Below are 24,084 nucleotides of genomic sequence, written 5' to 3'. Positions count from 1 at the left end.
AGGGTAAGGTTTGGCAGTTGAACCAGTCTTAAAGAATCTACCCTCAGAGGGCGGAACTTGTCTGATGAAGCCTCAAAGTCTCCAAGAAGCCGGGCTGGGGAAATACTGTCTGTTCTCTCTTTTTGTCTGTTATCAGGAGGCTCAGCATATCCTTTCTGGCCTAAATTGAGACACAGTCCCTGTGCTGTGTACAGAAGATTAAACGATAATTAACAGTTGTAAGGCCCTATTTCCATTCCTGCCGATCAGGTCAATTTGAAGAAAATAGTCTTAATTTACTTTCCTAATTGCAGGCAACATAAGCCTGCTGAGGACTGAGTGAAAACTAAAAGTACAGAAACCCCAATTGTCAAATGCTTTGTCTCCTGTCTCGGAAACAAAAGCTGAGCGTAGTAACCACACTGTTGCAAGAGACTGCCTTTCAAAAATGCACAGTGACTGAAGGTTTACAAGGTGGTTAGCGGAGGTTAAGTAAACAAGGGTTTCTTTGACATCCTCTCACAGCGAATAACCCGCTAGTCTAGTAGTTTGTGTCAGAGAGCCAATTTGCAGGGAGTAAGGTTTCACCAACTGCTCAATTTTTAATGCTCTTATTTGATGCCATATCTAGATGAGTTTTCAAATTAGTTTATAGCCATATACAGCAGGGTGCAATGAAATTTCTTCCTTGTCTGAAGGTCACAGACTAAACAGTGTAGATGATGAAAATAAATGCAAAAGAAACACACGGCGGAGTACAAAACAGCAGAGTGGTGCAGAGGCTGTTGTGCAACCTGAAGCAGAGCAAAAGACAATGTCAATAGTGGGGTAACCCAGAGAGGGCAGAACTGAGGTGATCAGTTCTGGAGTCCAATAGCAGTGGGGAAGAAGCTGTTCTTGAGTCTTGATGTCTGGACTTTCAAGTTCCCGATTCTTCTCTCAGAAGATAGTTGAAGTGAAAGGGAACCTCAAGGCAGAGAAAGCTCAGATTAGTTTAGAAGGGTACTGGATGGCTGGCGTCAACAAAGTGGCCTGTTTCTATGCTCTACGACAGTGACATGGAGAGAGAAATCAGGCCCTTCAGACCTACAAGTCCATGCCGATCATCATTTAGACCAGATGCTCCCAACCTTTTTTATGCCATTGACCTTCACCATTAACCAAGGGGGCCATGGATCCCCTGATTTAGACTGATCCCAGATTCTCTCCATCACACACACACACACACACACTTTCACACACACTCTCTCTCTCTCTCACGCACACACTCACACGCACTCTCTCACACACACACTCTCACATATACACACACACTCTCTCTCACGCACACACTCACACGCACTCTCTCACACACACACACACTTTCACATACACACACATGCGTGCACGCACTCACACACACACTCTCACACATGCGTGCACACACGCTCTCACACGCACTCTCACACACACGTATGCACACACACACTCTCTCTCACATACACACACACACTCTTACTCACACACACGCGTGTACACACACACTTACTTTCACATACACACACGTGCACGCACACACACACACGCACACTCTCTCTCACACACACACATGTACACACACAAGCGCACACACACACACTTTCACATACACACACACGCACACCCTCACACACAACATGCACACTTTCTCACACACACACACACACACGCACACACACACACACACACACTTTCACATACACACGCACACACACATGCGCAGCAACTGGTAACTAATTAACCTGCACATCAGTGAGGTGTGGGAGGAAACCCACACGGTCACAAGGGGACCTGTAACCTCCACACAGACAGCAAACAAGGTCAGGATTGAACCCAAATCCCTGACAGTGAGTTGATTAGCTGTTCCACTGGGATGACCAACCCCCCCCCCCCACCACCCAGTAGAGCACAGAAAGAGCCCATTCAACTTATTATATGTGTGCCAGCTCTTTTATAGACACCAAAAAAAGCTTCACACTTCTGGAATAACTCCATGGCACTGCACGTCTTCCCTTTGAAGTTACAGTTGAATTGGTGTCCAACAACCTGGTAGAAAGACCACTCTGACACAGCAGCGTGCAGCAGACAGAAAGGCTCTTCACCTTCCCCTGGCTGGCATGTTGCCAAGGAGAACGTTGCTGAGGGGGAGTGGGATGGAAGTGTTGGACAGGGTGGCAGAAAAGGAGCAGCTGAAGGATTGAACTGGGATATTCTGGCCGATTCCATGAATTAACTCCACACCTCGTGGGAGATGCTGTCCTTTGAAGTGCAATCTCAGGCTGGGCCCAGAAGAGAGATTAAACCTTAGGTTGATGTACGAGCCATGAGGTGAGGCTACCCAAGAAGCCAGCAGTAGGCAGACTGATGGGGAGGTGTGGTAACTCACACTTCTGAACCCTCGGGACCCAGGAGCTAGAGGCTGAAGTCTCTTTCTGCTTGGCCACCGCAAGGGAGCAGAGTTCACTATGGTTGAAGGGGCTGTACTATGTGACTTGAGATAAAGAGTATATGGCCACATCGAGTAATCACCAGTGCTTCCGGACTTTTGCAAGGGAGCTTCCTGCTCACCAAACTGTGTCACTACATCGCTGCTTTCTTACCACATGACCACTGTTTACACTCGCAGACCAGAGGAAGTCCCTTCACAAGTATTTTTAAGACTCCAGTTTTTTATACACGTCAGCTCATGGCCACAGACAAATCTCTCAATTTAAGGAACTGCTCCTGTTATCTTGGCAGGTGTCATTTGTGGGAGGTCCACACGAGGGACTTGGAATGGGAGATTCCTCTATCCCTTTCCCTTCTCCTTGGGCTGTTCCTTGGAAAGAAGAGTAGTAAATCTGTGGAATGCTTTGCCACAGACTGTGATGGAGACCAAGTCTGTGGGTATATTTAAGGTGGAAGTTGATCGTTTACTGATTGGTCAGGGCATCAAAGGATATGGCCGGAAGGCAGGTATATGGGGTTGACTGGGATCTGGAATCAGCCATGATGGAATGGTGGAGTAGATTCGATGGGCTGAATGGCCTAATTCTGCTCCTATGTCTTATGGTCTTATGAACTTGATTCCATTCCATTTCTGTGGGTCCTGTGGTGGCCAATAGAGTCACAGAAATTAGAGCATGGAAACTTGCTGACCAAGACGGCCACCCAAGCTAGTCCCATAGGACTGTGTTTGGTCCTCTAAAACTTGCCTATCTGTGTACCTGTCATAGTGTCGAGGTTGCACAGAAGGGAAGCAGAATGCAGAGTATGTTGTTACAATTACGGAGAAAGTGCATTGCAGATGGACAAGAAGGTGCAGGGATAGAACAGGATATCAGCAGTTCATCTTTTCCAGTGAGACGCGTATTCAAAAGTCTGATAACAGGGGGATCAAAGCTGTCCTTGAGCCTAGTGGTGTGTATTCTCAAGTTTTTGTATCTTCTAACAAGAAGGGGAAGAAAGAATGACTGGGGAGAGAGGGGTACTTGATTATGTTGGCTGCTTCCCTGAAGCAGCAGGAGGTATGATAGAGTCAATGGAGAGAAGGCTGTTTTGTGTGATGGACTGGGCTATGGTCACAGCTCTCTGCCATTTCTTGCACTCGCAGTTCCCGTAGCGAGCTGTGACGTATCCAGACAGGATGTTTTCCTGGGGTATCGGTAAGGATTGATACAGATGTGCAGGGACATGCTGACCTTCCAAATTCTTCAGAGTAGAGGAGTCGATGAGATTTCATGGCCATAGCACCTACGTGGCTGGGCCAGGCCAGGTGTCGGTGATAACGGAAAATTCTGGAAACATTCAGCAGGTCAGGCAGCAGCAAAAGAGAGGGGGGGCACAGACAACGCTTCAGGCTAGAGGCCCGTCATCAAAACTGGGAGTTAATTTCAAGGAAAGTGGAGAAGAGATGGATTATAGAAAGGAGAGTCTCTGATAAGGATAGAGTGAAGCCAGGGTTGCAGCTCACAGGTATTCATACCAAAGGTACAAATACCCACAGACATTCAAACACAGGGTACAAATACCCACAGACTTTTAAACACAGAGGATAAATACCCACAGGCATTCAAACCCAAGGTACAAGTGCCCATAGACATTCAAACCCAGAGTACAAATACCCACAGACATTCAAACCCAGAGGATAAATACCCACAGACATTCAGACCCAGGGTACAAATACCCACAGACATTCAAACCCAGAGGATAAATACCCACAGACATTCAGACCCAGGGTACAAATACCCACAGACATTCAAACCCAGAGGATAAATACCCACAGACATTCAGACCCAGGGTACAAATACCCACAGACATTCAAACCCAGGGTACAAATACCCACACATCCAAACCCAGGGTGCAAATACCCACAGGCATTCAAACGCAGGGCACGAATTCCATGGAAGTTATCTTTATTCAGCTCTAATGCAGTACTTTACATGCCTAAATTACATAAATTTAAATTAACAGAAATTATTCAGAAAAGTCGAAATAAACAAAAATAACTCATAATGTCATTCATTCAGATTGAAGGAAGTCCAGCCCGAGGTAGATGGTCAACCACCAGGTTGTAAAGCAACCAAAGCCTCTCGAGCAGGTCTCAACCTCATAAACCCTGCCAAAACAGGTATAAACTGATGAGGGGCATAGACAGGGAGAATGCACACAGTCACTGTTCCAGGGTTATGGAATCAAGAACGAGAGGGCATAAGTTTAAGGCCAAGTGAAAAAAATTAAGAGGAACCTGAGGGACACATTTTTTCAGACTGTGAGTCAGTTATGTATAGAAAGAGCTGCCAGAGGGAGTGTTTGGTGCAGGTACATTAACAACATTTAAAAAGGTACTTGGACAGGTTTATAGGGATATGTGTCAAACATGGGGAAATAGGACCAGCTTAACCAGGATCTTATTCAGCATGGACCAGTTGTTCCAAAGCACCTGCTGTTGTGCTGTAACTAAAGTTGTCTGAGGGGAAGTTTCCCCAGACAGCTGGTGAGGGTCTGGGTAGTGAGGCAGGTTTAAAAAGGGTGCTGAATAAGTGAGTGTCCACAGGATCGACAGGGTTAGTCCCTTACAGAGTTGGCACCAATCTGATAGAGCAGAGAGACTCCTTTTATGCTGTAATTGGAAATGAGAGCATGTAATCATTAGATTATTTCTGTGACGCAGTTGAGAAGGCTGAAGTGTGCTCAGTTTTGCTGCTTCTTTGGACTATACATGAGGCGGCCAGTCCAGCACTTATTACCTTCCCCCCGACCCCCAAGCAGGCGCGGGTGAGCCACCTCTTTGAACCACTGCTGTCCTTTTGGCCAAGTATGGCAGGGAGCTCCAGTAGGTACCTGACGATGTGTTCAATGGAACAATAGTGTTCCCTTGGGATTCCTGCTCCAGTGATATATTTCCAGGTCAGGATGGTATGGGACCTGCGGATCGTAGAGTGCTCAACGGCACCTGCTGCCCCTTGTCCCTGGTGGTAAAGGCAGTGGGCTTGGGAGCTGTTATTGGAGCAACCTGGGTGAATGGCGGCTGTGCGGTTTGCTTCTAATGAACTAACATCCTGCCATAACTATGGAGACCAACCCTGGTCTCACCACTAGACATACCCCATTTTCCTCCCGAATTTTCCCAACCCCTTTGCAACTTGTCTTCCCACTGATCCATTTTTGACAAGCGTTTTCACCCTGAAACTTTGTCTCTGTGGCTCTGTGCACAGACGCTTCCTGACCTGCCGTGCGTCCCCAGCATTTTCTGCCTTTATCTCCGACTTATATTGTTGACAGTTTCTTTGATTTCTCTGTGCCTGTGATCTGTTGCCGAGGCCCAGGGACCTGTTCAGTCTTGCCTGACCTTTAACAAGCTGCTTTCCTGTGGCCTATTTGCCAGGATTAAATCTCCTGGAAGTTCCAGTTTCAGTGGAGATCACCAGAACCTGTTCCTTCCTCTTGCACTGCCTGAGATAGCAGGGCTGTAAATGGTGGCCCTCTCTCCCTCTCTGACCCTGGTTCACTCTACTGTGTGCAATCTCAGGCCTGGCACGCACGCAACCCTCCCTCCCCACTCCGTATATACTATATGTATTTGTTAGGGTTTCTCTGTGCTTGCACAAGTGTGTATTTGTCCAGCATTTGTGTGTGCGTATGTAAGTGCAGTCGGTAAGGGCAAGGGGCAGAGGGTCAGAGATGACCCTGGGAATCACACACTCAGGATGCAAAGAGCAGGTGCCCCTGAGTTTGGAGGCAGACCATAGGTGGAGAACAGCTCACCAAGAAGTGACACATTGATGCGCCATCAATAACTCACGCTGAGACTTAGGAAGTGAGATATCGGCTGGCGCATCAATTTTATTGACTGAAGAACAACACTACATCCTGGGAAAAATGAGGGAGAGCAGCAGACCACAGTCGCCTTTATACAGGGGTCTGTGGGAGGAGCCACAGGAGCAGTCAGCAGGGTCTGTGGGAGGAGCCACAGGAGCAGTCAGACAGGTATATCTAGTTCACCACACACACACACACACAAAATGCTGGAGGAATTCAACAGGCCAGGCAGCATCTATGGAAAAGAGTACAGTCGACGTTTCAGGCCGAAATCTTCATCAGGAATCTCAGCCCAAAATGTCGACTGTACTCTTTTCCATAGATGCTGCCGGGCCTGCTGAGTTCCTCCAGCATTTTGTGTGTGTTGCTCAGATTTCCAGCATCTGCAGATCTTCTTGTCCTCACCAAGAAGTGAGAGGGTTGTGTTTACAAGAAGGAGGACATTGGTTCAGTCTCCAGTCTGCAGAGGAGACACACAGCATTGCATGAAGTTCTGGTCACCAGGCTATAGAAAAGATGTTAATACATTGGAGAAGGTGCTGAAAAGGTTTATAAGGATGTAGCCAGGACTGGAGGGCTTGCGTTTTAAAGAGAGGGTGATTTGTTTGTCCCTGAGCAAAGGAGATTGTGAGGTTACCTTACAGAGGCTTATAAAATCATGAGGGATGTAGATAAGGGAGAGTCACAAAGGGGATCATTGAGGGTCAGAACTGGTGGTTAGTGAGGTTTATTAGGGTTTTGAGGCTCAGGGTGAAGGGAGTCATTGAGGGCTTCGATGGGGTCAGAGATGGTCATATGGGAGTCAGTGGATGTCTGAGGTCATTGAGGCTCAGGGTGGGGGAGTCAGTGAGGGTCAAATTTAGGTCAGAGCACACAGTTGCCATCCAGACAAGTACTTCCTGCTTTAATTCCTGTTTCTCTTCCTGCTGTATTCCTTTAAAAGTCTCTGAGCCTCGTTTATTTTTAGCAGCACTGGATCTGACGCCAGCTTTGTAACGGAATAACCTCCGCTTCCAGCCACAGCCCCCTGGAGATACTGGCGCAGCTGGCAATGGAAGCCAGAACTTCCCAGAGTTGGGAGCGGCAGGGCTGGGCCAGGGATCAGAGGGCCACGGCATGCCAGCTGCCCCAGGATTCACACCACATGAGTGTCCCATGCTAGAAAAGGACACCTCCCACCCCCCACCCCACTCCCTGGCCCTGTTCCAGTGACGTCACTTTTTCCACCGCCTTGCCTTCTGTGGTATGTGAGCCTCTGCTGATTATAGACCTCCCTTAACAATGGTTCAGCATTGACAGGAAGCATTAACCCTTTAGCTCTCCCCATTTCTTTTCTCTGGAGGCTTTTAAACGGTCACCCTCAGCCTCCAGTATTTCTTGACTTTGCTGGTTCATACATGAAGGCAAGTTGCATTTCTTTACAACACGGAAGGCGACCATTCAGCCCATTGAGGAGCTCAATCCCTGTGACCTATCCCCATCAATGCTACCCCTCACCTGCACACCAGCCAATTAACCTCATAGTTCAGACCATACAAGATGAATGGCATGATCTGACTGGGTGGTACACAGCCAACGTTTTTGACCGTATCTCAGTGAATAATCCAATGCCATACTACGGGGAAACAGTATTACGACACAGAACAGTGCAGTGCAGGAGCTTCCTGCCCCATGGAGAAAGGCCACAGTCCCTAACCCCGAAGCTTTCTCACGAATCTCATTCACAGTCTGCTTGTTTACATCAGTAGAACGGGCAGCAACTGGGTCACAGTGACACACATTCTCTGCATTCACTGCTCTCCTACTGAACAAGCATCATTCACCCATCCTCTGTCTGAGCTGTGACGCGTCTCATAAATCTGAGTTGTGTGTGTGTGTGTGCGTGCGTGCATGTGTGTGTGCGTGCGTGCGGGTGTGCGTGCGTGTGCGCGTGTGTGTGTGTGTGTGTGTGTGCGTGCGTGTGCGTGCGTGTGTGTGTGTGTGCGTGCGTGTGCGCGTGTGTGTGTGCGTGCGTGTGCGTGTGCGTGTGTGTGTGCGTGCGTGCGTGCATGCGGGTGTGCGTGCGTGTGCGCATGCGTGCGTGCGGGTGCGGGTGTGCGTGCGTGTGCGTGTGCGTGTGTGTGTATGTGTGTGTGTTCCTTTACACTGTGTATGCATGCTACCAGATGTACTATTAACTATTGTTTTAATGTGCACTGGTGTTTGTGGACTCCGCTCACAAACACACTCTTTAGAACAATTTCCTTTGACCTCTCTGGTCTCCCATTCCTCCTGCTGATGTACATGACTACTCTGCACCAAATTCCCCCAATCCCACTCGTCCAGGTAAAGTTTCCTTGTGGTTGATCACTATAGTTCACTTCCACCTCCACGTCATCCACAGATTTAGAAACTTGATCAAGTAAATGCATGTCTCATTTATTCCCTCCAGTGCCCTCAGAGCTGCAGCACCCTCGGAGAGACGAGGTGCACCAGAGAAGCATCCTTTGAGAAGAGGTGGGGGATGCACCTCACTTAACTGCCCTTAGTGAAGGGCGGGATAGCAGTGACTCACCACTTCACAGTCTGGCTAAGCACTTAGTGATGGGGCAAAGAAAGGGGTCACCAGTTCTACTCATCGTTTCACCACCTCTCTGACCACTGGAAACCTGATCTGAGCTCGCCTGCACTGCCCAGGGTGTTGCTGTCCCAGTAGTATGTTGATTGTAGAGGCTGTACGAGCCATCTGCAGTGGGAAAGAGTCCTATTTACCTCCTTTCTCTCTCTCTCACCCTCCCTCTGATCCAGAGTAAATCCTGGAGGAAGATCAAAAACATGGTGCACTGGTCCCCATTCGTAATGTCCTTCAAGAAACGGTATCCATGGATACAGCTGGCTGGACACGCAGGTAGGTACCCGCTTCCCGCAGGGGAGTCATTGCAGTTGTATAAAACTTTGGTCGGCCACACTTGGAGTACAGTGTGCGATTCTGGTCGCCCCATTACAGGAAGGGTATAGGAGCTTTGGAGAGGGTTTGTCCAACTTCTAATCTGCCTGGATTCAAGGGTATTAGCTATAGGGAGAAGTTGGTCTAACTCTGGAGCTGGAGTCCTGCAGGACCAATCCCAGGGCTGAGATCAGAGGCCAAACCCCTGAAGGACCAACCCTGGGGCTGTCAGGGGCTGGGCGACTGTACTGCCAGCCCGTGAAAGCTCCAGGGCACTGTCCCAACTTTAATCCAGGTGGATAGGGAACATCCCAGTCTCATAGTGTAATCTCTGTGCTGGAACAGCTCTGGTTTGTGTGGCCATGACTCATCTCCCTCCCGTGCCCAGCTGTTGCCTGATCGCACCTTCAGAAGCAGGGTGAAAACGCAAGTGCGCCAGGCAAGTTACTGGCCAGCTCATGAAGCTAAAAGCTGACAGAAAGGCCCTGACTGGCTGTGGGAATAATGGTCTGCATTCATTAATGTGCCAGTGCTACACTGTAGAACCCTATCACAACCTTAGGCCATCCAAGTCAGCAATGGCCAGACTGTTGAACTAGTGTACACCCAGCCTCTCCCCGCCTTGTAGGAATGGAGGGTCTACTGTCAAAGAATTGTACAGGCCCTTCGGCCCACCATGTTATGCCAATCATTTTACTAATCCCACATTAGTTCCATATCCCTCCAGGTCCCCTTCATTCAAGTAGCTCTCCAGATGACTCATGTCAAGTTTACTGCCATTTAATGACGTAGATGTACACCATCAAATGAGACCATGTTTCTCCAGACCAGGGTGCAAAAATGTTACCACTGTTCCTGCCTCCAATGGCAGCTCATTCCTGACACCAACTATTTCTGTGAGAAATGTATCCCTCAAATTCTGTTTAGACCTCCCCTCTCTCACCTTAACCCTCCCCCTCGGCAATCCTACCAAGGCACTCAACCCTCTCTGTGCCTCTCATAATTTTATAATTTTAGTATCAAATGTTGCCCCAGCCTGTTCAAAAGCACAAGGGGTTCTGCAGCTACAACACACACAGAAAGCTGGAGGAGCTCAGCAAGTCTGGCAGCATCCAAAGAGCAGAATAAACAATGGCTGTTTCGTTCCTGATAAAGGGTCTCGGCCTGAAATGTCAGCTGTTTATTCCCCTCTAGATGCTGCCTGATTTACTGAGTTCATTCGACATTTTGTGTGTATTGCCCAGCCTAATCAATCTCTCTTGATAATTCAGACCTCCACTCCTAGTAATATCCTTGTGAATTGTTTTCTGCATCCTCTCATGCTTATCCATACAGTATGGAAGCAGATCCTTCGGTCCGACTGATTCATGCCCACCACAACATTCTCTCTGCTAATCCCAGTTCCCCACATTCAGCCTGTAACCCTCCTAACCCCTAATCCTCCACATACCTATCCAAATACCCCTTAAATGTTGCAATTGTACCTGCCTTGACCACTTCCTCTGGCAATTCTTTCCAGGTTCTCACTGCCCTCTGAGTAAAGCAGTTGCCAGCCAGCTCTCTTTAAGATCTCTCCCCTGCTGCCTCGTAACATCTGGGCTTTCCAAGAGTCAGATTCAGATTTCGATTGGCTTATCGTCAGATACAGCCAGTTCCAATGAAATTCCTTGTCTGCAAGCTCCAGATCTCCTGGTGATACAATGCCTCCATATTGGTGCCCACTCACAATGTAAGAGCAGTAGGAGGAGGCCTTTCAGCCCCTTAAGCCTATTCCACCCTTCATCATGGTCATGGCTGGTCTGCCTCAGTGCCGTATCCACATTCCTCTGGACTCCATAATATTCAGCAACCTGTACGGAAAGAACTCAGTGACAGGGCTCCCAACAACCCTCTGACAGAAAATCCCAAAGATTCACTACTCCCTGCAGGAAGGGATTTCTCATCTTATTCCTAAACAGCTGACCTCATATTCTGAGACGGTGACCCTTGGCCAGGGGAACATCCTCCCTCCATCCAGCCTGTCCGCTTTGGAGAGAAGTTTGCAAATTCCAATGAGGCCTCCTCTCATTCTTCGATAGTGAAATGGCGGCAGAGGTAGAGGGGGTGATGAAGAAGGCGTTTAGTATGCTTGCTTTCGTTGCTGAGGGCGCGGCATGCAGGAGTTGGGACGTCAGGTTACCGCTGTACAAGTTGTTGGTGAGACTGTACTTGGAACATTTTGTACATTTCTGGTCACCCTGCTGTGGGAGGGATGTCTCTAAACCAGAGAAGGTGCTGGAAAGATTTACTAGGACTGAATGGCATGAGTTATAAGGAGAAACTGGATATACTGAGAGTCCCTTTGCCTGGAGTGAGGGAATCTAAGAATTGGTTTTAGAGAGGTTTACAAACTTGTGAAGGACATAGAGAAGTTGGGTGATCACAGTCCTGTGTAGGGGACGGGGTGTAAGAGAACAACAAGATTTTCTCACAAAGAATGGGCAGTATATGGAACAGGTGCCAGAGGAAGTGGAAGAGGCACATGCAATGGGTGGCACTGAGCGTAGTGGTCAGCACGACACTTTGCAGTACCAGGGACCCAGGCTCACTTCCTGCTGCTGCCGTAAGGAGTTTGTACGTTCTTCCCATGACCACATGGGCTTCCTCCAGGTGCTCCGGTTTCCTCCCACAGTCCAAACCGGTTGGTAGGTTAATTGGTCATTGTAAGTTGTCCCGTGATTAGGTTAGAGTTAAATCGAGGATTCCTGGGCAGTGCAGCTCGGAGGGCTGGAAGAGCCAATTCTGTGCCGTATCTCTGCTAATTCTGTGTGTAAATAAATAAATCAGCAATTACATTTAAAAAAAACATTTGTACAGGCTACACGAGTGAAACTGCAGATGCTGGAAATAAATAAAAAACACAAAATGCTGGCAGAACTCAGCAGGCCAGACAGCATCTATGGGAGGAGGTAATAATGACGTTTCGGGCCGAAACCAGGCTCATGCTCAGGTTTAAAGGGATATGGGCCAAATACAGGCAAATGAGGCAAAGACAGTTAGGAACTTGGTCAGCATAAGGTGTTGGGTCAAAGGGCCTGTTTTCTGTGCTGTATAGTTCTATGACTTTATGAATACAGTCCGGTCTACTTAATCTCTCCTTATATGGTATCCAGTCCAGAGAATCATTACTACACTTCCTCTGTAAGTAAATTGGTGAAGGAAGCTAAAACAATGCACAGTACTCCAGGACTCTGTATAATTGCATGAAGAATTTCTTTTACTCCTATATTCAGACTGCTCACGATAAAGGCCATGAGCAGGTAGGTACTCAATTCCTGGCACGTTAGTTATCGCTGTGTGTACTTAGGTCCATTTGAACTACCCAGATTATAACCACAAAAACTCTACATACTCTGCCTCTCTTTTGTTTTCTGAAATGAATGGCCTCATAGAATATGGTAATTATGGCAAAGGATAGGTCTGGTCCTCAGGTTGTGATTCTAAATTGGAGAAAGGCCAATTTTGATGGTATCAGAAAGGATCTGACTAGTACAGGTTGTTTTCTGGCAAAGATGTACTTGGTAAATGGGAGGCCTTTATAAGTGAAATTTTGAGAGTACAGAGTTTGTATGTTCCTGCCAGAATAAAAGGCAAGGATAAAGGTTAAGATTACCTTGATTTTTGAGCGTTATTGAGGTCCTGGTTAAGAAAAAGAAGGAATTTGCATGGCAGGTATAGGTAGACAGGAACAAATGAGGTAATTGAGGTGTCTAAGAAATGCCAAAAAAATAAGGAAATTAGGAAGACTAAAAAAAGGTATGAGGTTGCTCTGGCAGACAAGGTGAGGGAGAATCCAAAGGGCTTCTAAAGATATGTTAAGGGCAAGGGACTGAAAGAAATGGGGGAGGTGTTAAATGAATTTCTTACATCTGTATTTACTCGGAAGACGGTTACGGAGTCTATAGAAGCAGCAGTGAGGTCATGGACCCAATACACATCATGGAGGAAGAGGTGTTTGCTGTCTTGAGCCAGGTTAGGGTGGGTGAATCCCCAGGGCTTCACAAGGAGTGCCCTCAGACCCTGTGGGAGGCAAGTTCAGAAATTGCGGGAGCCCCAGAGATATTTAAAACATCCTCAGCCATTGGTGAGGCACTAGAGGACTGGAGGATAGCTAATGTTGTTCTGCTGTTTAAGAAGGGCTCTAAGAATGAGCCAGGAAATTATAGGGTGGTGAGCCTGATATCAGTAGTGGGAAAGTTTTTGGAAGCTATCCCAGGCGACTGAATGTATCAGTATTTGGATAGACAGGACTGATTAGGGATAGTCAATATGGCTTTTTGTGTGGTAGGTCTTGTATAATCAAAGTTTCTCGCGGAAGTACCAGGAAAGCTGACAAAGACAAGGCAGTGAATGTTGTCTACATGGACTTTAGCAAGGTCTTTGACAAGGTCCTGCATTGGAGGTTGGTCAAAGGTTCAGTTGCTCAGCATTCAACTTGAGGTAGCAAATTGGATTAGACATTGGCTTTGCGGGAAAGGCCAGAGAGTGCTTGCTTGCCTCACGGACTGGAGGATGTGCGTCTGTGCTGTAGTGTTCTGTGACTCTAAAGGTGGACTGGCTTAGATGGGAATTGGGTTTGCATGGACCCAGTGGGCCAAAGGGTCTGCTCTGCACTCTGTGACTCTCTGGCTTGGCCCATCCCTTGACGGTGAGCATGCTGTGGGACGGGAAGGGTGGAAGTGTGCCAACCCGTGAACCTGCCTCTCTCCTGCAGGTAGCTTCAAGCCTGGGGCCAACGGCAGAATCCTGAAGAAGCACTGTGAGTGTGAGCAGCGCTGCCTGACCCGCCTGATGCAGGACGTCCTGCGGCCCTTCATCCCCGCGTACCATGGCGTGGTGGAGAGGGACGGGGAGAAGTACAACCAGATGGACGACCTGCTGGCTGAGTTCGACATGCCCTGTGTCATGGACTGCAAGATGGGAATCAGGTGAGCTGGTGCCCGATCACCGGGGGACAGGCCTGCCCCTGCCCCTGCCCCTCCATCAGCATGGCACACACCAGCCCCAAGGAAGGGTCCTTTCCTTAAGCCTTACTTTGTAGTAAAGCTCCCACAATCCACCTTACAACTATCCCAGTACTCCAGATGGGTGACGTTCCTGTGTGGGATCGCAGTATCTGTCCCCTCACCCAGAATAGGATCCTGGTTCTTCACTCCCCCATGCACACACACTGGGATCTGCATCTCAACCCCTCCCACACTGAGATCTCCATTCCCATCCCCTCCCACACTCTGGGATCCCCATTCCCATCCCCTCCCACACTCTGGGATCCCCATTCCCATCCCCTCCCACACACTGGGATCCCCATTCCCATCCCCTCCCACACTGGGATCCCCATTCCCATCCCCTCCCACACACTGGGATCCCCATTCCCATCCCCTCCCACACACTGGGATCCCCATTCCCATCCCCTCCCACACTGGGATCCCCATTCCCATCCCCTCCCACACACTGAGATCTCCATTCCCATCCCCTCCCACACTCTGGGATCCCCATTCCCATCCCCTCCCACACTGGGATCCCCATTCCCATCCCCTCCCACACTCTGGGATCCCCATTCCCATCCCCTCCCACACTGGGATCCCCATTCCCATCCCCTCCCACACAGAAATCCCCATTCCCATCCCCTCCCACACTGGGATCCCCGATCCCATCCCCTCCCACACTCTGGGATCCCTATTCCCATCCCCTCCCACACACTGGAATCCCCATTCCCATCCCCTCCCACACTGGGATCCCCATTCCCATCCCCTCCCACACTGGGATCCCCATTCCCATCCCCTCCCACACTCTGGGATCCCCATTCCCATCCCCTCCCACACTGGGATCCCCATTCCCATCCCCTCCCACACAGAAATCCCCATTCCCATCCCCTCCCACACTCTGGGATCCCCATTCCCATCCCCTCCCACACACTGGGATCCCCATTCCCATCCCCTCCCACACTGGGATCCCCATTTCCATCCCCTCCCACACACTGAGATCTCCATTCCCATCCCCTCCCACACTCTGGGATCCCCATTCCCATCCCCTCCCACACTGGGATCCCCATTCCCTCCCACACTGGGATCCCCATTCCCATCCCCTCCCACACTCTGGGATCCCCATTCCCATCCCCTCCCACACTGGGATCCCCATTCCCATCCCCTCCCACACTCTGGGATCCCTATTCCCATCCCCTCCCACACTGGGATCCCCGTTCCCATCCCCTCCCACACACTGGGATCCACGTTCCCATCTCTTCCCACACACTGGAATCCCCATTCCCATCCCCTCCCATACACTGGGATCCCCATTCCCATCCCCTCCCACACACTGGAATCCCCATTCCCATCCCCTCCCACACTGGGATCCCCATTCCCATCCCCTCCCACACTGGGATCCCCATTCCCATCCCCTCCCACACACTGGGATCCCCATTCCCATCCCCTCCCACACACTGGGATCCCCATTCCCATCCCCTCCCATACACTGGGATCCACGTTCCCATCTCCTCCCACACTGGGATTCTGGTTCCTTCTCCCTCCTTCACTCCGGAATCCCAGTTCTCATTCTCTCTCCCACATACCAGGACCCCTCCTCAGACATCCACCAACCATCCATCTCCTCATTCCTCCACCTCCTCCCTCCCCTTCTCCATATCTCATCCTCCCCAGCACCCTCCCTGCCCAACCCCACACCATGCTTCACAACCCCCCAGAACAGAACTTCGTCTGGTGTAAATGGGTAGCCATCGACACGATGGGCTGAAGGGCCTGCTTTGACTCAAGTTGGGGGCTGTGGTGTTCCCCAGGACCTACTTGGAGGAGGAGCTGAGCAAGGCAAGGAAGAAGCCGAGCTTGAGGCGGGACATGTACCTGAAGATGGTGGAGGTGGACCCTGATGCCCCGACAGAAGAGGAACATGCTCAGAGGGCCGTTATCAAACCCCGCTACATGCAGTGGCGAGAGACCATCAGTTCCACAGCCACCCTCGGCTTCAGGATCGAAGGTGTCAAGGTGAGTGGGATCCCTTCCCCAACTTTGTTGAGGGAGAAGCAGGTACCAGACTCTCGGCAATCCCATAAGACCGGGGAATTTGTCTACTTTCAACTCAGTCATGAAATAGTGCAAGATGTGTTGTCCTTGATTGTAAACATCCCAGTGGGGGCAGATTCTTTGTAAATGTCCCAGTGGGGCAGATTCTTCATTGTAAACATCCCAGTGGGGGCAGATTCATTGTAAATGTCCCAGTGGGGGCAGATTCTTCATTGTAAATGACCCAGGGGTGCAGATTCATTGTAAATGTCCCAGTGGGGCAGATTCTTCATTGTAAACATCCCAGTGGGGGCAGATTCTTTGTAAATGTCCCAGTGGGGGCAGATTCTTCATTGTAAACATCCCAGTGGGGGCAGATTCATTGTAAATGTCCCAGTGGGGCAGATTCTTCATTGTAAACATCCCAGTGGGGGCAGATTCTTCATTGTAAACATCCCAGTGGGGGCAGATTCATTGTAAATGTCCCAGTGGGGGCAGATTCTTCATTGTAAACATCCCAGTGGGGGCAGATTCATTGTAAATGTCCCAGTGGGGGCAGATTCATTGTAAATGTGCCAGTGGGTGCAAATTCTTTCGAGAGGGAGCAAGGTTCCATCTTTCTCTACCTACAAAGTTCAGAATCTTATCGCAGTCTGGTGATATGTAACCAAGGTGGGACGTTGTAAGGGAACCTCCCTGAGATAACAGTCTCAGGAATGAGAGCTATTTGCTGGCTCAATTCCCCACATTTTTGCCCTGTATCCAGCTCTTCCAGCCTGAGAGTGTATTGGCTCCCAAGCTGCTCGGCCTTACCACTGTTACCTCATCCCTCCACTGCTCAGCTGTCACTCCTTCTACCCTGGCCCCCTCATACCTTCCATTGTCTCTGCTGACAATTTCCCTGTCTCGCTGGTTCTTCGCTCGGCATCTCTCATCCAATCAACTGTCCTGACAATCCCTCACCCTGGCCACTGACTCCTAAACCCCATCCAATTCCATAAAACCATAAAATATAGCGGCAAAATTTGGCCAACCAAATCTGCTCTGCAATCCAATCATGGCTGATTTCTTTTACAACCCCATACCTGGTCTGCCTCTGCTTCATTCTAAACCTCTTGCCCTGTCAACTCTCCGCTCACTCAAAAGCCTTCTTTTCCATGTGTCTATCTCCAGGCAGAGGCAGCCTCTACAGCCATCATTTAATTTATTGCTATAATCCCCAGATTAATGGAATTGAAGCTCCCCTATTCAGGAGGTGGGATTTGAACCCGGCCTCTACATGGCCAACAAACAGTGATGTAGTCACAGCGCCACCTGCTGTTGGTGTTTCACAGTGCACCCAAGCTCTTCTTCGTCATTCGTTACTGTGGTCCAGAACCAGTGTGGGTGGAATAGCTCCCTCACAGTTCCAGAAGGCAGGTTCAATCTTCGGTGCTGTCCGTGTGGAGTTTGCATGGTCTCCCTGTGTGGATTTTCCCTAGGTGCTCCAGTTTCCTCTCACAGCCCAAAGACTAGAGGCTAAGAAGATTATTTGGACTCTGTACATTTTCCCTAATGTGTAGTTGCAGGGAGTAAATAGGAGTATAGAAGAGTACAAAAAATAGGATTAGAGTAAATATTGATGGTCAGCATAGACTTTGGAGGCCAAAGGGCCTGTTTGCTAGCTGAATAACTCTTTCTTATGGATGGCTATCAGTCAAGCACTGATTTTAACATGTTTAGGATGAATTTCCATTAAACCCACTGCAGAGATCACCCTTTGCCTGTGTTAGTGGGTGTTTAGAGATGTGTGTGTGAGTGTGTGTGTGTGTGTGTGTGTGTGTGTGTGTGTGTGTGTGTGTGTGTGTGTGTGTGTGAGAGAGAGAGCACTACCATAAAGCATTCCTGCGTGTATAGAATACATATGGAGCGTGTGTATATTGTGTGTTTCTATGTGTGGCAGGCTGCTGATCAGGTTAAATGCCCCCTCCCTGTTCTAGGGGATGATATGGCCACCAGCCCCAGGCTTAGGGAGTATGTTACAACTGGAGCAGATGTGGGCCAGAAAGACATACCTGTTATAGGTTCCCTACCTGCCCACCTCCCCCAATCCTGCAGACAAGGCTTGTCTTTGAGGTGTTGGTTGGACGGAAGGTTTAGTCACCAGGCTCATGTCAGAGGTCAGCGCTGGAGCTTTGACACAAGGGTCAGAGGTCAGCACTGGAGTTTGGGCACAAGGGTCAAGGGTCAGTGCTGGAGCTTGGGCACAAGGCTCAGGGGTCAGCGCTGGATCTTGGGCAACAGAATCAGGGGCAGGGGTCAGTGTTGGGGTTCGGGGAGCAGGGTCAGATACAGGGGTCAGTGTTGGGGCTTGGCAGCAGGGTCAGGGGTCAGTACTGAGCTCCTGTTGCCCGATTATTTCCCACACAGAATGAGGATGGGAGTGTCAACCATGACTTTAAGAAGACAAAAACTAAAGACCAGGTGATGGTGTCATTCTGGGAGTTCACCAAGGGAAACAAAGATATCCTGGTAAGTTAGCCACTTGTGGTGAGTGGGCCAGCTGGAGAGAGGGGATGGGTGCCTCCTTTGCTATGGGTTTCTCAGGCTGGGTACAACTTGCTGGAAGGAATGGAGGGTTTGGGAGATGGGGAAGTGGGTGTGAGTGGATCCAGAGGGTTTGAGAGAGATGGGGGAGTGGGTGTGAGTGGATCCGGAGGGGGTTTGGGAGATGGGGGAGTGGGTGTGAGTGGATCCGGAGGGTTTGGGAGATGGGGGAGTGGGTGTGAGTGGATCCGGAGGGTTTGGCAGATGGGGGAGTGGGTGTGAGTGGATCCGGAGGATTTGGGAGATGGGGGAGTGGGTGTGAGTGGATCCGGAGGGTTTGAGAGATGGGGGAGTGGGTGTGAGTGGATCCGGAGGGTTTGGGAGATGGGGGAGTGGGTGTGAGTGGATCTGGAGGGGGTTTGGGAGATGGGGGAGTGGGTGTGAGTGGATCCGGAGGGTTTGGGAGATGGGGGAGTGGGTGTGAGTGGATCCGGAGGGTTTGGGAGATGGGGGAGTGGGTGTGAGTGGATCCGGAGGGTTTGGGAGATGGGGGAGTGGGTGTGAGTGGATCCGGAGGGTTTGGCAGATGGGGGAGTGGGTGTGAGTGGATCCGGAATGTTTGAGAGAGATGGGGGAGTGGGTGTGAGTGGATCCGGAGGGTTTGGGAGATGGGGGAGTGGGTGTGAGTGGATCCGGAGGGTTTGGGAGATGGGGGAGTGGGTGTGAGTGGATCCGGAGGGTTTGGGAGATGGGGGAGTGGGTGTGAGTGGATCCGGAGGGTTTGGGAGATGGGGGAGTGGGTGTGAGTGGATCCGGAGGGTTTGGGAGATGGGGGAGTGGGTGTGAGTGGATCCGGAGGGTTTGGGAGATAGGGGAGTGGGTGCGAGTGGATCCGGAGGGTTTGGGAGATGGGGGAGTGGGTGTGAGTGGATCTGGAGGGTTTGGGAGATGGGGGAGTGGGTGTGAGTGGATCCGGAGGGTTTGGCAGATGGGGCAGTGGGTGTGAGTGGATCCGGAATGTTTGAGAGAGATGGGGGAGTGGGTGTGAGTGGATCCGGAGGGTTTGGGAGATGGGGGAGTGGGTGCGAGTGGATCCGGAGGGTTTGGGAGATGGGGGAGTGGGTGTGAGTGGATCCGGAGGGTTTGGCAGATGGGGGAGTGGGTGTGAGTGGATCCGGAGGGTTTGGGAGATGGGGGAGTGGGTGTGAGTGGATCCGGAGGGTTTGGGAGATGGGGGAGTGGGTGTGAGTGGATCCGGAGGGTTTGGGAGATGGGGGAGTGGGTGTGAGTGGATCCGGAGGGTTTGGGAGATGGGGGAGTGGGTGTGAGTGGATCCGGAGGGTTTGGGAGATGGGGGAGTGGGTGCGAGTGGATCCGGAGGGTTTGGGAGATGGGGGAGTGGGTGCGAGTGGATCCGGAGGGTTTGGGAGATGGGGGAGTGGGTGCGAGTGGATCCGGAGGGTTTGGGAGATGGGGGAGTGGGTGTGAGTGGATCCGGAGGGTTTGGGAGATGGGGGAGTGGGTGTGAGTGGATCCGGAGGAAGTTTGGGAGATGGGGGAGTGGGTGTGAGTGGATCCGGAGGGTTTGGGAGATGGGGGAGTGGGTGCGAGTGGATCCGGAGGGTTTGGGAGATGGGGGAGTGGGTGTGAGTGGATCCGGAGGGTTTGGGAGATGGGGGAGTGGGTGTGAGTGGATCCGGAGGAAGTTTGGGAGATGGGGGAGTGGGTGCGAGTGGATCCGGAGGGTTTGGGAGATGGGGGAGTGGGTGCGAGTGGATCCGGAGGGTTTGGGAGATGGGGGAGTGGGTGTGAGTGGATCCGGAGGGTTTGGGAGATGGGGGAGTGGGTGTGAGTGGATCCGGAGGAAGTTTGGGAGATGGGGGAGTGGGTGTGAGTGGATCCGGAGGGTTTGGGAGATGGGGGAGTGGGTGTGAGTGGATCCGGAGGGTTTGGGAGATGGGGGAGTGGGTGTGAGTGGATCCGGAGGAAGTTTGGGAGAGATGGAGGAGGAGTGGGTGTGTGGATCCAGAGGGGCTTGGTGAGGGATGGAGGACAGTTGCCCAGTGACTGCCATGTTGCTGCTCTGTTTCAGACGAAATATCTCGATCGTCTGAGGCTGATTCGGGACACGCTGGAGGTTTCCACTTTCTTCCAAAGCCATGAGGTGAGTGCGGTCCCTCAGTCAGGGAGGGACGTAAATACGAGTCATGGTGCGGTGGAGACATGGGTCACACACACACACACACACACACACACACACACACACACACACACACACACTCATATATATCTTCACACACATACACTCCTAAATGTACACACATACACACACATGCGCTGTACATACTAAATGCTTGCACACACACATACCTGCCAACACACATGCACGCAGACTGTCAGCCTCACGTCTAACACAATGTCACACAAAGTACCACACCAGTGTGCACAGTGTCATGTGTCAATCACAGTCACACAGTGAGTCATGTACATATGCACAGTCATACACAAGGATATATGCAGCCACACAGGGTCACGCTTGTGGAACCACAACGAGTTTCACACATGGATACCGAGCCACATGTGGATATACAGTTACACTCTGACACAGTCACGTGTGGATGTACAGTTACACTCGGACACAGTCACGTGTGGATGTACAGTTACACTGACAGTCACGTGTGGATGTACAGTTACACTCGGACAGTCACGTGTGGATGTACAGTTACACTCGGACACAGTCACGTGTGGATGTACAGTTACACTCTGACAGTCACGTGTGCATGTGCAGTTACACTCTGACACAGTCACGTGTGGATGTATAGTTACACTTGGACAGTCACGTGTGGATGTGCAGTTACACTCTGACACAGTCACGTGTGGATGTGCAGTTACACTCTGACACAGTCACGTGTGGATGTACAGTTACACTCGGACAGTCACATGTGGATGTACAGTTACACTCGGACAGTCACGTGTGGATGTACAGTTACACTCTGACACAGTCACGTGTGGATGTACAGTTACACTCTGACAGTCACGTGTGGATGTACAGTTACACTCAGGGACAGTCACTTGTGGATGTACAGTTACACTCTGACAGTCACGCGTGGATGTACAGTTACACTTGGACACAGTCACGCGTGGATGTACAGTTACACTCTGACAGTCACGTGTGGATGTACAGTTACACTCTGACACAGTCACGTGTGGATGTACAGTTACACTCTGACAGTCACGAGTGGATGTACAGTTACACTCGGGGACAGTCGTGTGGATGTACAGTTACACTCGGACACAGTCACGTGTGGATGTACAGTTACACTCTGACACAGTCACGTGTGGATGTACAGTTACACTCGGACACAGTCACGCGTGGATGTACAGTTACACTCTGACAGTCATGCGTGGATGTACAGTTACACTCGGACACAGTCACGTGTGGATGTACAGTTACACTCTGACACAGTCACTTGTGGATGTACAGTTACACTCTGACAGTCACGTGTGGATGTACAGTTACACTCTGACACAGTCACGTGTGGATGTACAGTTACACTCTGACAGTCACGTGTGGATGTACAGTTACACTCAGGGACAGTCACTTGTGGATGTACAGTTACACTCTGACAGTCACGCGTGGATGTACAGTTACACTTGGACACAGTCACGCGTGGATGTACAGTTACACTCTGACAGTCACGTGTGGATGTACAGTTACACTTGGACACAGTCACGTGTGGATGTACAGTTACACTCTGACAGTCACGTGTGGATGTACGGTTACACTTGGACAGTCGTGTAGATGTACAGTTACACTCGGACACAGTCACGTGTGGATGTACAGTTACACTCGGACAGTCACGTGTGGATGTGCAGTTACACTCAGTCACGTGTGGATGTACAGTTACACTCGGACAGTCACGTGTGGATGTACAGTTACACTCTAACAGTCACGTGTGGATGTACAGTTACACTGACAGTCACGTGTGGATGTACAGTTACACTCGGACAGTCACGTGTGGATGTACAGTTACACTCGGACACAGTCACGTGTGGATGTGCAGTTACACTCAGTCACGTGTGCATGTGCAGTTACACTCTGACACAGTCACGTGTGCATGTGCAGTTACACTCTGACACAGTCACGTGTGGATGTGCAGTTACACTCTGACACAGTCACGTGTGGATGTACAGTTACACTCGGACAGTCACATGTGGATGTACAGTTACACTCGGACAGTCACGTGTGGATGTACAGTTACACTCTGACACAGTCACGTGTGGATGTACAGTTACACTCGGACAGTCACGTGTGGATGTACAGTTACACTCGGACACAGTCACGCGTGGATGTATGGTTACTCTCTGACAGTCACGCGTGGATGTACAGTTACACTTGGACACAGTCACGCGTGGATCTACAGTTACAATCGGACACAGTCACGCGTGGATGTACAGTTACACTCGGACACAGTCATGTGTGGATGTACAGTTACACTCTGACAGTCACGTGTGGATGTACAGTTACACTCGGGGACAGTCGTGTGGATGTACAGTTACACTCGGACACAGTCACGTGTGGATGTACAGTTACACTCGGACAGTCACATGTGGATGTACAGTTACACTTGGACAGTCACGTGTGGATGTACAGTTACACTTGGACAGTCAAGTGTGCATGTGCAGTTACACTCTGACACAGTCACGTGTGGATGTACAGTTACACTGACAGTCACGTGTGGATGTACAGTTACACTCAGACAGTCACGTGTGGATGTACAGTTACACTCGGACAGTCACGTGTGGATGTGCAGTTACACTCGGACAGTCACGTGTGGATGTACAGTTACACTCGGACAGTCACGTGTGGATGTGCAGTTACACACTGACACAGTCACGTGTGGATGTACAGTTACACTCGGACAGTCACGTGTGGATGTGCAGTTACACACTGACACAGTCACGTGTGGATGTACAGTTACACTGACAGTCACGTGTGGATTTACAGTTACACTCGGACAGTCACGTGTGGATGTACAGTTACACTCGGACAGTCACGTGTGGATGTGCAGTTACACACTGACACAGTCACGTGTGGATGTACAGTTACACTCGGACAGTCACGTGTGGATGTGCAGTTACACTCTGACACAGTCACGTGTGGATGTATAGTTACACTCGGACACTCACGTGTGGATGTACAGTTACACTCGGACAGTCACGTGTGCATGTGCAGTTACACTCTGACACAGTCACGTGTGGATGTATAGTTACAGTCGG

The 24,084-nt window shown here is 50.3% G+C and overlaps 1 protein-coding gene across 1 annotated transcript in view; it reads left to right on the top strand.

Moving 5' to 3' along the window:
- Nucleotides 1-24,084, top strand: part of LOC140733172 (inositol-trisphosphate 3-kinase A-like) — a 112,929-nt gene that overhangs the window by 39,840 nt on the left and 49,005 nt on the right. Inside the window, exons 2-6 of the mRNA XM_073056115.1 lie at nt 9,085-9,188; nt 13,981-14,190; nt 16,056-16,260; nt 18,688-18,789; nt 20,897-20,968. Of these exons, the coding sequence (XP_072912216.1) occupies nt 9,085-9,188; nt 13,981-14,190; nt 16,056-16,260; nt 18,688-18,789; nt 20,897-20,968 (693 nt within the window). The remainder of the gene's footprint in view (nt 1-9,084; nt 9,189-13,980; nt 14,191-16,055; nt 16,261-18,687; nt 18,790-20,896; nt 20,969-24,084) is intronic.

This window comes from Hemitrygon akajei, chromosome 9, assembly GCF_048418815.1.
Source record: "Hemitrygon akajei chromosome 9, sHemAka1.3, whole genome shotgun sequence".
Classification (NCBI taxonomy): Eukaryota; Metazoa; Chordata; class Chondrichthyes; order Myliobatiformes; family Dasyatidae; genus Hemitrygon; species Hemitrygon akajei.
The sequence above is the reverse complement of the archived record's forward strand: the minus strand, read 5'-3'. Positions and strand labels throughout refer to the sequence as shown.